This window comes from Aythya fuligula, chromosome 2 (assembly GCF_009819795.1).
Source record: "Aythya fuligula isolate bAytFul2 chromosome 2, bAytFul2.pri, whole genome shotgun sequence".
NCBI lineage: Eukaryota > Metazoa > Chordata > Aves > Anseriformes > Anatidae > Aythya > Aythya fuligula.
The window spans coordinates 28,964,654-28,977,850 of NC_045560.1; the positions used below are offsets into that span (position 1 = coordinate 28,964,654).

General features: G+C 37.5%; 1 protein-coding gene across 6 annotated transcripts in view; it reads right to left on the reverse strand.

The window, feature by feature from the left end:
• Positions 1 to 13,197, reverse strand: part of THSD7A (thrombospondin type 1 domain containing 7A) — a 295,397-nt gene that overhangs the window by 115,777 nt on the left and 166,423 nt on the right. For all 6 annotated transcript variants that reach the window (XR_004252908.1, XM_032181674.1, XM_032181675.1 and 3 more), the window contains exon 5: positions 1,603 to 1,851. Coding sequence is in view for 5 of the 6 variants with exons in the window: in XM_032181674.1 (XP_032037565.1) it covers positions 1,603 to 1,851 (249 nt within the window). In the remaining variant the exon portion in view is untranslated. The remainder of the gene's footprint in view (positions 1 to 1,602; positions 1,852 to 13,197) is intronic.

Genomic DNA, 13,197 nt, shown 5'->3' on the forward strand with positions numbered 1-13,197 from the left:
TGGGTGAATCAGGTTTTCAAAAATGAAGCCCTTTCACATGATGTTGTTATGCAAGCCAAAATGCCTTAATATCTTTATGTATTTTACAAAAGGCCTGACTTCCAGAGTTGCTTGCACACAGATGTATTGTTTGATGTTTTACGTGGGTGGAAACATTTCCTCAGTTATTTGACTTTTGAAATCATGACTTTTTGGGAAGATCTTTCCTGTTCAATTCCTGAAACATACTGCACATATAAATATTTTATTGGAAGTAAGAAAAACTTTATATACAGAAAGATACAGGTCTGTGTTCAGATAAGCTAACTGTAATGATAGTGACTCTCGACATTTGTTTAGAGCTAGACAGTTTATATGAAACAAAACCAAAACATCAAAGAAATGTGCATGCTGAGAAACATAAGAGCCAGAAAAAAAAGAGTGAAAAATAAAAACACCAAGCTAACTCCAAAAAAAAAAAAAAAAAAAAAAAACATACACAAAAAAAAGAAAAACAAAACCAAGAGTCTCTAATTCATTTTTGATAAAAGAGACAGAAGTTCCTCCTAAATATGAAGGTAAAAAATATAATTTTATTTTATTTTTTATTATCATTACAGAAATCATTTCAGTAAGTTCTTTTTTCACTGTCAAGAGGAAGATGGTTTCTCTGCAGTGCTGAAGCATCCCTGCTGGGTGAATGATGAATGATGAGAAGCTGTGAGCTTTCTAATCAGTGAGTGCGCAGGAAAGAAGATCTGTGACTCTGAGTTAAAATCCCAAGCAGGATTATGAACCACAAGAAATGCCACAGAATTCTTTACCCAACAAGCACTTTAAAGCTAAATCAAGTGAACTGCTTCCCAACGTGGCTTGGAGATGGGTAAAGATGACATTTCAACTCTTAAATGAAAAATACGTACTGCAGTCAAAGATGCAGATGCAAAATGGCTTAACATCAAATGACATTTACCCAAACCCTCTTGCTAGTCTGATAAAGAAAAAGCACAGTTGGGACTTTAATATTAATCTTGATTAGTTGATAAGGATTACTGCTCTTTCTTGAATTTGAAGTGCCTGCTATCATTTCTTCTAAACTTTAAACAGGGTTATTTTATTTACCACAAGTGCTAGCCTCTCCCACTTTCCATGTGGGGCCCAGTCCTGCTTTTATTGTGTTAAGAAGAGTCTTTCTGAAAAGACTAGCTTCTAAATCAATATTTATCAGCCCTTTCCTATGACATTTTTTCTGCCAACAGAAAATGATACTGGCAGAAATGTTGTGTAGGGAGATCACTGACAAATTAATACAATTAATTTATTATATTCATGACTCTGCCTGTGTACACACAAACACATTATCTTTTATAAGGGAACACTAATGAAAAAATAAGTATTTGTTATTTTTTCCTGTACTTGAAAAAAAGATGTAATTTCACTATAATAGCTATAATTTACAGACTTTGGGCTCCTAAGGAGAGCACTGAATATGCAAAGGATATAAAAATCAAACCTATTATTTCTACAGTACCTTAATAGTGATTTGGTTGATATTACCAACCCTGTATGCCTAACTGAAATTCTTCATTTTAGTATAGGGTGAACTGAAATGAACCAACTTACGTAATGCATGGTGCTACACCATCTCCTTGAGAAATGCATTGCTCTGTTTCTTCTAATTGCGGGCATTCACTTTCACTGCCAATAGGGAGCTGTTTAATGGTCCGTGATCTTGTACGATTCCCTTTAGGGGTTGTCATGTCAAAGCAGGTTTTGGAGCAGGGGGTCCATTCTGACCACTCTGACACCTGGCACTCCTTTGTGATGACACAGGACTGGAACGTAATTGGCAGCTTTTCTTGCTTGCAAAAGCTGTAGTAAGAGAGAATTACAATTTTCAGTGCACATACACAGACAAACATGAACTCCTACAGAAAAATGCTGTTCATTGCAACAAGCAAAGTCACTAAATATTTGTAAATCTCTTAAGTTCCAGTCCACATGTATATGATCGCAGAAAGTCAGGCAAAATGGCTTTTGATTAAACTGACTAAAACCAGACACATACGATTTGCTTTCATTAGAAACAACCAGTGTTACCATGTTTGTGGTCAATATTAAAAATCATCTATATATGTATGAAGTACAAAAGAGAAAATAAATTTTGTCACCACTTTATTTTTTGGTATACTCAATTATTTTTCTTAGAACATACAGGAAGTGAAGTACCAATAACAAGAGATGTCTACACAATGCTTTTCGAAGAGAATCAAGCAGTCAATGTCATCTCATGTGATCTCATTTCCAGACTATTAATTGTTTAAAAATGCAATGTCATATTTATTGAATACTTGGACACTACCACTTTGCTTTGTTAACAGCTGGTATATTGCCACAGTAATGTCTCATGGTCTAAAAGGGGCACAAACTCTCCTGTAAAATAGAGCCTTCTCTGCTACAGTGAAACCATTGCCTTAATTTCCTGTTCCTTGTTGAAGGCTGTCATTTCATTTCCAATCTCCATCTGATTGCTTCATTCACATATTATATAGGTTGTCAGCAACATTCTCTCCTAAATGCCTCTGCATTTTTAAATGTTACATTCTAACCAACTTATTTCTGCTTCAGAACTTGATTCACAATAGGACAATGAGCAATATTGAAGCTAAATTAAATTAAATTAAACCAATCGTAACCTTACCTTCTTAATTACAATTACAACATACATATATTTATCATGTCTGTTTTGAAATAGAATTCTGGCTTGTAAAATAGTTAGACAGGAAAAAGATTTATCTGCACTGCAGATAGCATAATGAAATGCTCCGTTCAGTACCACCCCTACAAACAATACAAGAAAGACTTTTTGTTGCTGTTGCTATTTTAATAGAAAGATAAAACTATTTTGTTGCTATATCAAACTTGCTGTACACATATCCAACTTCGCGTTGCATTGCTAACAGAATTTCATAATACTAGAAATAGGGATACTTGATGACACTAACAGGAGAACAGTTAAAAAAAGGTATGTGGAAAGACAGTTGCCATCTTGCTAACAGATGGACATAAGTGGTTTGGACATAGTGTCAGCGGGTTCAGAAAGGGGCTAGGCAAATTTGTGGACAATATATAGATACTAAAATGACTAGATGGGTATACACTTGCCACCATCCCTAATACATTAACTTTGAATACTGAGGAATACTAAGGGAAAGGACTTAAAAATTAGCTAGTTTGCTTAGTCTTTAAATAGCATTCCTTTTCCAACACCAGGGACAGTGAGCTGGAGACACTCCTGGGCTTGACAGACCACTATCCAGTAGATTTCTTATGTTCTTACTATGTGAAAAGTGGAAAACAAAAACACCTAATGCATGATATACACCATTTATTCTGCTTTAGGACAGAAGCTACATGCTCCTGTCTTGGGTTTATTTGGCTAGGTTTTGCTAGCATGAGGGCTACAGGGCTCTCTCTGTGAGCAGAACCCAGCAGCTGCCCCATGTCAGATCAGAGACAGCTCCAGCGGGACCCAGTGCTGGCCAAAGCCAAGCCAGGGAGCAACACTGATTGGGTCTCTGGGAGAGCAGAGTTAAGGAAGGGAAAAACAAAACAAAACAAAAACAAACAAACAAAAAAAATGACTGTGCAACAAGTGCTGGGAGAAAGGAGTGAGAACCAGCCCTTCAGACACCAAGGTCAGTGCAGCAGGAGGGCAGGAGGTGCTCCAGGAATGCAGCAGCAGCTCCCCTGTGGCCTGTGGAGAGGCCCCTGGTAGAGCAGGCTGTCCTCTTGCAGCTCATGGGTCCCACATGGAGCAGATCTCCACGCTGCAGCCTGTGGAGGAGCCCCCAGTGGAGCAGGTGGATGTGGCCTGGAGGAGGCTGTGGCCCATGGACAGCACCCGCAGGAGCAGGCCCCAGGCTGGAGCTGCAGCCCGTGGAGAGGAGCCCACACAGGAGCAGGAGGTCTGGGGGGAGCTGCCGCTCATGGGAGACCCGTGCTGGAGCCGTTTGCTCCTGTGGGACTGACCCATGTGGGAGCAGTTCTTGAAGAGCTGCTGCCTGTGGGCAGCCCCCGCAGGCTCAGTTCGGGAAGGACGGCATCCTGTGGGAGGGACCCCACATAGAGCAGGGGCAGAGCATGACCATGGAGTGGCAGAGACAAAGCATTAGGGACCGACCACAGCCCCCATTTGCTGTTCCTCTGCACTGTGCTGCTCAGGGGGAGGAGATAGAAGAGGGTGAATGGGGGGTAGGTGTTAGTTTGCTTTTAGTTTCACACTGCTCTAGTCCACTAGTGCTAGGCAATAAATTACTTTAATTACTGCCTGTCCTTATATCAAAACTTGAGCCCTTTCCATTGTATTTTCTCTTTTTTTTTTTTTTTCTTTTTTCTTTTTGAGTGAGAGCACAGTTGTGGTGGAGTTAAGCTGCATAGCAGGTAAAACCACCACACCTCCTTAGGGTTAAAGACACTCAAAGCTACTGAGAAAATTTTTCCAAGTGGACCTTTTTTGCCTTTATCTAGTCTCATCCAGCTTACAACTACAATAACTACTGATAAATTAAATATCGCAATTTCTGAATGTCTTCCAAAACATATAGACTCATTTATCCCATAGAGGAACACATTTTAATGACTGAACAAAGAATCATTTCCTTATGGATTCTAACATGAAGAGTATTTGCAAATCCTTCTGGAGAACATGATGTATCACCTCCTCCCAAGTTCGTTTCCAGTGTAACTCCCATGAGAGCAGATAAAACCAATCTCTTTACTCATATTGAGACAGGTCGCGTTTAATTATAGACACATCTTGCCAGGGAACATGCACGAAATTGCCACTAGAAAGGAGCAATCATGAGAAGTAAAGATCAATTCATGATGTGCAATTTTCTGTGGGCTTTGCATCTACTTCAAATCATCTTTGGGAGAGGTGTTACATGATACTGACTGAGATTTTCATTATTGGAAGTTGTTTTACTAGAACAAAACAATAATACAAATTATCTTTCTTCATTAAAGCAAACTGCCCCAAACCCTGAAGTCTCTGGCTGCAGTTCCTATGTGGCTTCATGCAAAGATTATGTCCTTCCCTGAAAAGGGAAACCTCCAATGACCATATCATTACTTTCATGTTAAAAGCAACTGAAGAAGACCATACTGAATTTCATGACCTGTAACAGTTTGTGTTGCATTCTAGATCAAGTGGCAACTAAGGAGGCATTATATCGAAACTTCTAGTATCACCAATCCCTCTAAATAAGACTGAGTGAAACTGTTTAGTTAAATAAATGATAAGGTAAATCACACTAAAATCTCTTTGGAGGTAATAGAGTAGCTTCCAGAGCAGATTACATGTCCTTTCCCCCCCTACAACATTTCCCTGTCCAAAGTACATATATACCTGTTACTTGTAACTAAACTAGTCTACACTTAATCTCACATGGCATCTCAATGCATCTCCTGTTCCTAGGCAGTCTGGGAACAATGAATCTGATGTTCCAGAAGTCCCCTCAGTTTTTTTCAAAGATTTTTTTCTACTTCTTTCTGACTCTTGACACCTTCAAAAGATTTGCAAGACTTTCAAACTTTTTTTCTCTGTACCAAGAAAAATTGATCTTTTCCATAATATTTCAATGCAGATAAATATATACAAACATTCAAAATTAAAATGATTAATTCTCTATTACATAAAAACAGTAGCTCTGAAAGACAAAAGTGCCATTTTAAAAGTTCAGCATATGTAGTATATTCACTTAGAAGGTTGGTAACGTTTCCTTTAAATGTCTGGTCTATGAAATTGTATAGATTCATTGAGACCTGGGAATGTCTTTACCACACAAGATAGTGTCTTCTGGTTCTGGTATCTAAGCCTACAGATGTGATTCACACCAAAAATAATTTAAAGCAAAGCTTCATTTAATGTAAATCACTCTGCACTTCCAAATGGATTTATGCATCTGATTTGGTTACCGAAATTGAATGAATCTTCTAACAGAAGTAAAAGCATATGGGCAGATAACGGATCAGAAGATAAAAACCTCTCTATAAAAAAGATCCAGCATGACCAGGTAAGTAAAGAATGATAGTTAATAACTATCAGAACAGAAATTATAGCATTTCTATACTATGATTATGCGATGGTTTCTGAAAAGGGAAATTCCCAGGTAAAAAGCTGAGATCATTTAAATGCAGGAAGGCTTCTCTGTCTCATGCCACCCCCAAAATGAAGCTTTTGTATGGATACCAAAAGCCTTGAAGTTCTAAACTGTTATTTAACTAAAAAATGTTTAAAACAGGCAAAAAGATCATTTAAATAAGCAAATCTATGTCTTAGATAGTTTGTATTCATCTTTGTAGTATCATCCAAACCACAAAGTTCTGCATCAACCATCTCCATCCTCTATGAACTTTCAGTAACATCTAAGTAACACTATACACAAAATTAGCCATTCAAAATGTGCAGGGAGTGCACAAGCAAGTCCTCACTATCAACCCATACACCACTGTCCATATTGCTTTGGAAGCTCTGAGAAAAGTATGTGAGTTGCATCCAAATTCACCAGGGCAGACTGGATATAAGAGGTGGTGGTATAGGGAAATATGTAAAGACTGCAGGAACTTGCTTCCAACACAATGACTACATAACAGGGACACTGTCCTAAGTGTCTGTCTATTGGCAGGGGAGGGGGCATTACAATATTTGAAGTAAGGCTATTCTTAGAGGAAGTTCTGCTTAAGACAAAACAGAAAAATAGTGGGGAAATGAAGCTGAAGGAATATAAATGGGTAGATGACAGTGTGGAAAGAAAAGGCAATCCCAAGGAGACATCACAGGGGTGAAATGAGTTTTATTGCTATTAAGCCAACATTAAAACCATTCTTGACCTCAAAGATTTGGATGAGATAAATGAAATAAAGAAAAAGTGGTGGTTCAAAAGTCAAAATACAGGACATAATTACTGCTCAACATCTTTTGGAGATATGTGTCAGGAATTTGTGTTTACTCACGTTCCATAGCCTCACTTTTGCTCCTTGCAGAAATAAATAAAATTTAAATGTTGCTTTGAATAGCTTTTGAATCCCCATGGGGATTTCAAAGTAATTCAGGGGATAATTGAGGCTATGGACACATACAGAATGAAGCTTAAGGCATAAGCCTGGAGCAAATAGCACCATAGTACCTGTGTACTAATGTGCAAGCAGGTGGCTGAAAGCACTCTCTTCACTGAGCTTTTAAATGTGTGATAAATTCTAATATCTTCTACTTTTTCAGATTTTTCCTCCATATCACATTGGACTGATAATTGGAAAGAAGACTTAATGAGAAAAGTTAATGACAAACAGCAACATGAGAATGGCTTCATGGTTCTAACCAATGATCTAACCAATCTGATACCTGCTTTGGCAGTTGCCAGTCGAGGGCAAAAATGGAAAGAGAGAAAGTATTCCATTACACGTCTTCCTGTTTTCCAGCCAACTGGCTTAAAGTCTTCCCAAACACAAGTTATATCTTTGCACTGAAAAACCCTTCATAAAGACTGAAGTATACTGTCCAAAGACTATACTTGTAACTGTAATCTTACAGGGAAGAAATAAAACATATACCACATTGCTTATTAGCATCACAAACTAAGAAAGTCTGGACTTAGACTTCTAAGAAATCTGGCTACATGTGAGTAGATCCACACCCTAGATCTTCATGCTCTTTAACAGAAATAGTCTGGTCAAATCAAGGGTCAAATCAACCTTTGAAATCATAAAATAGCAGAAAGGTTTGGGTTGAAAGGAGCCTTTAAAGAACATCCAGTCCAACTCCCCATCTAGTTCAACACCTCTCACTAGATCAGGATGCTCAAAGCCCCATCCCACCTGACCTTGAACACTTCCAGGGATGTGTTGTACAACTTTCCTGGGCAACCTGTTCCAGTGTCTAACCATCATCATAGCAAGGAATTTCTTCCTAATGTCCAGTCTAAATCTACTCTCTGTTAGTTTCCAATGTATACATCCCTGTGTAAAATTTTCTACAGCAACCTTGAGCTGTACTGGTCAGTAGACATGAAGAAACCCAGCAAAACTCATGCTTAGTTTAGACAGTGCTTCATGTTATTTGGGATTAAATTCAGATGTTAATGTTACTGATGTAGCATCTCCTCATTCTTTATTTGAACACCATGGAACCGTAAGAGATGCTCTCTATAAGTAATAGGGATTTTGGAGCTGACATACAGAAACAAAGAATTAATAAAATGTTCCAATGTATTACAACAAGCTGTTGTATCTTCTATGCAATTTTCTCCCCAGAGAGTTCACACAGCTTGCTGGATGCATCAACTGCTAAACCAACACAGTCAAACACAAACTCTCCACATTCTTGCATCAAAAGTATAGTTGGAATTTGAAATATGTTGTGATAAACAATCTGTGACAAAGAAAAGACAGTTTATTTTCTCATTAATAAAATTAAATGAAAAAAAATATATCTGTTTAATGACCATGTGCTAGAGAGTAGGAATAGCAGGAAACTGATTTAAATTCAGAGTTTAGATAATTCCCAAAAGTTACTGTGAAGATAGAACATGTAAGACATTCTGCATTTTTTCCTAGTAGCAAATGTAACAAGTATCACTCATGACATAGTCCTGATTCATTTTTCCTACAGCTGCAGTGTTTATTATTGGTCATATTGTACATTGTTCTGAGAAACCGTTAGTACCCCACAGTATAATGAGCTGTTAGAATCACACAAACAATAAGGCCTCTTTTATTTGTTTACAATTCAAATACTGCCCAGATAAGTGCTTTTCAAAGCAATATTTTCCCATGATTCTTTCACAATTTTAATTAATTCTGCCAAGAAAGTTGCACAGCCAAAATAGTTTTGAAGAAAACAGAACTACTCAGGCTTTCTAGAAAATCGAGATTACAACTACTGTGTCGAGGAAAAATATGTTAGCTAATACAGGCAAAGCAACAAGAAATTCTACTATAACCAAACAAGTGGCAACAGCTGCTGTGGTGCTGTTGCATATACCAGCGGAGTATGAGCAAGTAAGAAAGCAGAAGAGTTTAGGTAGAGATAGTATCTTTCACAGTTCAATGACACAGTGACGTGTGCACATCCCATGTTACAGATAACTTTTAAATTGCTACAAGAGGTTATCTGGCAATAGTCTACATAGATGGTTTACTAAATCTTCTGAAGAAGGTTCTCTTTTACCAGGGAAAAAATTTGCTATAGAGCATTAATTAGCATTTACTTTCACCATAAGTAACAGTTATATTTATGAAGTTATCAGCAAAAGAAAACCAACAACCCCCCCTCCAAACTTCATGAATAAAAATATGCAACATTGATGTTAAAATTATATTAGCAATATTAGTTATTTCAGGTGTTATTTTAGATTCACTCCTTCTATTAGTTTTGTCAATGTCAGTGGGTAATTCACTGCCCCATGCTTGAAAAAAAGTGGTCAATATCAGGAGCTAGACTGGACATTTTACTCTCAGTCTAACTATGCTTTTCTGGGGATCTGCAGGTGAAGAAGAACTCAGTGACTTTCCTTCCCATGGAGTTCCCAGTTCCTTGGGGGACTGCACCTCCCAGGGAAGAAGTTATGGTGTTAGACCATAACTTTATAAAGCTCATGGAGAAAATAGGTGGGTACTGTTTGTCTCAGAGCAATGCTTCACAGTCACATGATAGAAAGAACAATATAACTCTAAACAAAAATACATTCTAATTTGTTACTGATGGGACCATTCACAGACTGTGATATGATACCAATGTAACCAAGTCCAAAATTTAGAAAAATTTTGCTTGGTTTGCATTCTGAGAGTATTCATTTAGGCATATTGAAGTCAATTAATATATACACTCCCTGACAATGAGGCAAAAAAAATAATACATAAAAGTACACTGTAGACGAAGATTTAGAAGAAGATCTGTATTAAATATCGCAGGGCCTAATGCTGTTTACCATTAAGCATCTAATCTCCTAATAAATAAGGGTAGAAATTCCACTTAGAGCTTATTCATAGAATTCATTCATTCAGAGAATTTATGGTCAGAAGTGAACATCAGAACATGTATTCTAACCCTCATTACATTACACACTATTATATCTTGCTAGGTAAAATGAATTACTTGTATTTAAGTAAAATATTATTCTATAGTGAACAGAACAACTGTTCACTATATGAAAAGAGTTAAAATATGGTGTGGAGAAATAAATGGTTCATTGCTGGTGTTTCAATTACTCAGCACAGTGTGTACATTTCCATCTTAAATCTAGATTTTGGCACAGTATGTCAAACGTAGAGCAATACTGACAAGCCACTGTCAAAACAGCACCCTCAGTAAGATGACAGAGCAGGTACTTAGAATAGAAAGGAAGACCCATTGAATAATATTGTGTATATCCACAGAATCTACTGTCTCCAATAAAACCACATTAAAAATCTATGGGATGCTTCTGACTTTCAAATTCATGGAAATTCTAAAAATACAATGAAAATGGTAGCAAAGCAGTATGTTTGCATCCTGTTTCTCTAACAATGTTTTACATTCTCATATCCCTAGGCATCCGACAATTACTCTGTGGTTTTTAGTTGTCAGGAGCTGTTTATTCCAAGATGATTGTCTTCTCCCCTCTTGTACATTTGTTAACAGCACGTGCTCTAATTCCAAGTTAATTTATCAAGACAACTATGTATAGCTCATTATCCATATATGTGATATTTACAGGATATTTACAGGTGCTCTGCTACTGAAACCCTTACAGCTTCCTGTACAAAAACAACTACATAGATGCCTTTCCAGTAACACAAGAAACAGCCTGTAGCTGTGTATGCTTCCAGCTGCTCCTCAACAAACAAGCTAAAGGTTGCTTATGGGCCTTCATCTCTACAACCTGCCCTCTCTGCGTTGCCATCCTTTCCTGAAACTGCTCCACCATAGCCACAACCATCTTCACACTTACCTTCCTTTCTGCCTTTTGTCTCATGAAGCATCAGAGAACCAAACAGATGCTTTCAAGGCTGTTTCTTAGTGTATTACAGGGTCAACAAACTGAGCTGCCATTGTATACACCAGAATTGTCTATTTTCTGTCTGACAGCATATACCTCAGGGTGACTTGCCTGCTTCTCCAGATTAATGGTGTAAAGAAAGTGACAGGCTTATGCTGTGTTTTTTGTAACCCACTTTCTTCACATGTAAAAGGACAGTGAGAGCCCATAAAGTGGAAGGAGACATTTATTGCATGATTTAGGATATGAACACTGGATTAGGAGGTTTCAGGACTGGGAAAGACCAACGAAGTAAAATTGCCATCCCAGAAGAGCAGATTCTATGCCTTTCTCAGCCAGTAATTTCTGAGTATCACTTGCTCATCAACCTAAATGCTCAGCCAGCCGTTCTCTAGTCCCTGGGCATCTGACTTAAGATTTATGGTCAGTAAAAACACAGTGGATGTGCTCTAAGCAGATACAGGTATACAAGAAGTAACCTGAAAAATCAGGTATGATATACATCAAACTGCAAGTCTGAAATTAGTGGGGCAATTCAATAATTTTGGCCTACTAACACCTCTCTTGCCTCAGTTGGAAGAAATAAAATCTCAAACTCTCCCAAACATGCAAGTTGGTAAAGTATAACAATGAGATCATCATGGAAACTTCCAAAAGTGATTCATTCATTATGAAATATGGATTGTTAAGTATTGTACAAAAGCACAGAATCAGTGAGGATGAGAAGAAATAATAAACTACCCTCTGAGAAGGACAGCTGTAAAATAAATGAAATGCAGCTACACCATTAAATGCATAAAGGGGCTAAACCAAGCTGCCCAGGAAATGTTCAGCATATCTTAAATTTTGGGTGCTTTTTGTTCCCACCACTAAGTCCCATTGCTATTATTGTGTACTGTGATTACCCATCAAAGAAATAAGTCCTGAATACAACTAAAACTTTACTGTTGCTTCTTGAATTATCACTTTAAATCATCAATAATGGTCAGCTTCTCAAATAGAACTCTACCACAAAGATGCTGCAAGGGAATAGCAACCAAGCAGTTTTGGAGACTGCAGCCAAAGAGCTGGCAGGTACTGCTTCCTACTTCATCTCCTCCAATTTCTCCCTCCTGTACAGACAGGAGCTTCTTGGTCCCAGCTTAAGCAAGACAAATAAGCTACAACCAAATGATGGGGAAAAAATAAATTAAAATAAAATAAAATAAAGTAAAATAAAAATTATTTTTCTGTGTGTGCGCATTTTGCTTGTTTTAATAGCTACTTACAGCCTTGCAGAACTGCTTTACATATAGTCCCATTTACAGCCATTTGAGCTAATTCCTGGCAGTCGCAGCCTGTCACCATAACTCTGGACCAACCACTAAAGGGCAATGTGATGTGCTTTGCCAGTGAATTTCAGAATGTTTGTTGAAGTGTAGAAACATACAGGTCAAGAAGAAACTCTAGTTCTGTTCCATGTTCCTACAGTTACAAATGCCTATGTCCATAACCTGCTCCTGTCACTCTGAATTTCATATCCTTTCCCCAGTCCAGCAGGATCTTAACAAAACTTCTCAGTAAAATGGTTGTGTGCATGCTAATACATTGCTAAAGCAAAATATTTTTTCCTAGGCTTGTACAAAAATGGACAATACATTTTTGCTAAAATTTCCCAAAAAATTTTGCTCAGGAAGACAATTATTAAGGAATGGTTGAGAACAAATGATAAAATTCTGGCAAAATAGAAGCAAGCAAAAACAGAGTATACATTGTAATGGAAAGTGATAGACCTAACACAAGGCACGAGCATCACAACTTGCAATAATGAAAACAGATTTGTAACTCAAAGTGAATTTTTACACATTACATTTCTCTGTGTTGCCAGTTTTAAGTGTAATGTCTCTCTGTGGGACCTCTGACAAATCCCACTTGCACCAAAAAAAAAGAGGAAATATTTCAGCGGATCAACACTGTCCCATCCACTAACAGCAACACTGTTTTGGTCTTGTTACATATCCAGGGCAGTCATTTTAAAGTCAGATTTAATTACTGAATTCTCTCTTCTTCACCATTTCTATTTTAAAAATATCTTAAATGCTCAAGATTTTCAGATTAAAGGAAACAAAAAGCAAATATAAGCCATGTAACATGTACATTATTGCAGAATGAGTAATACAAAATCTAATATTTCATCCTT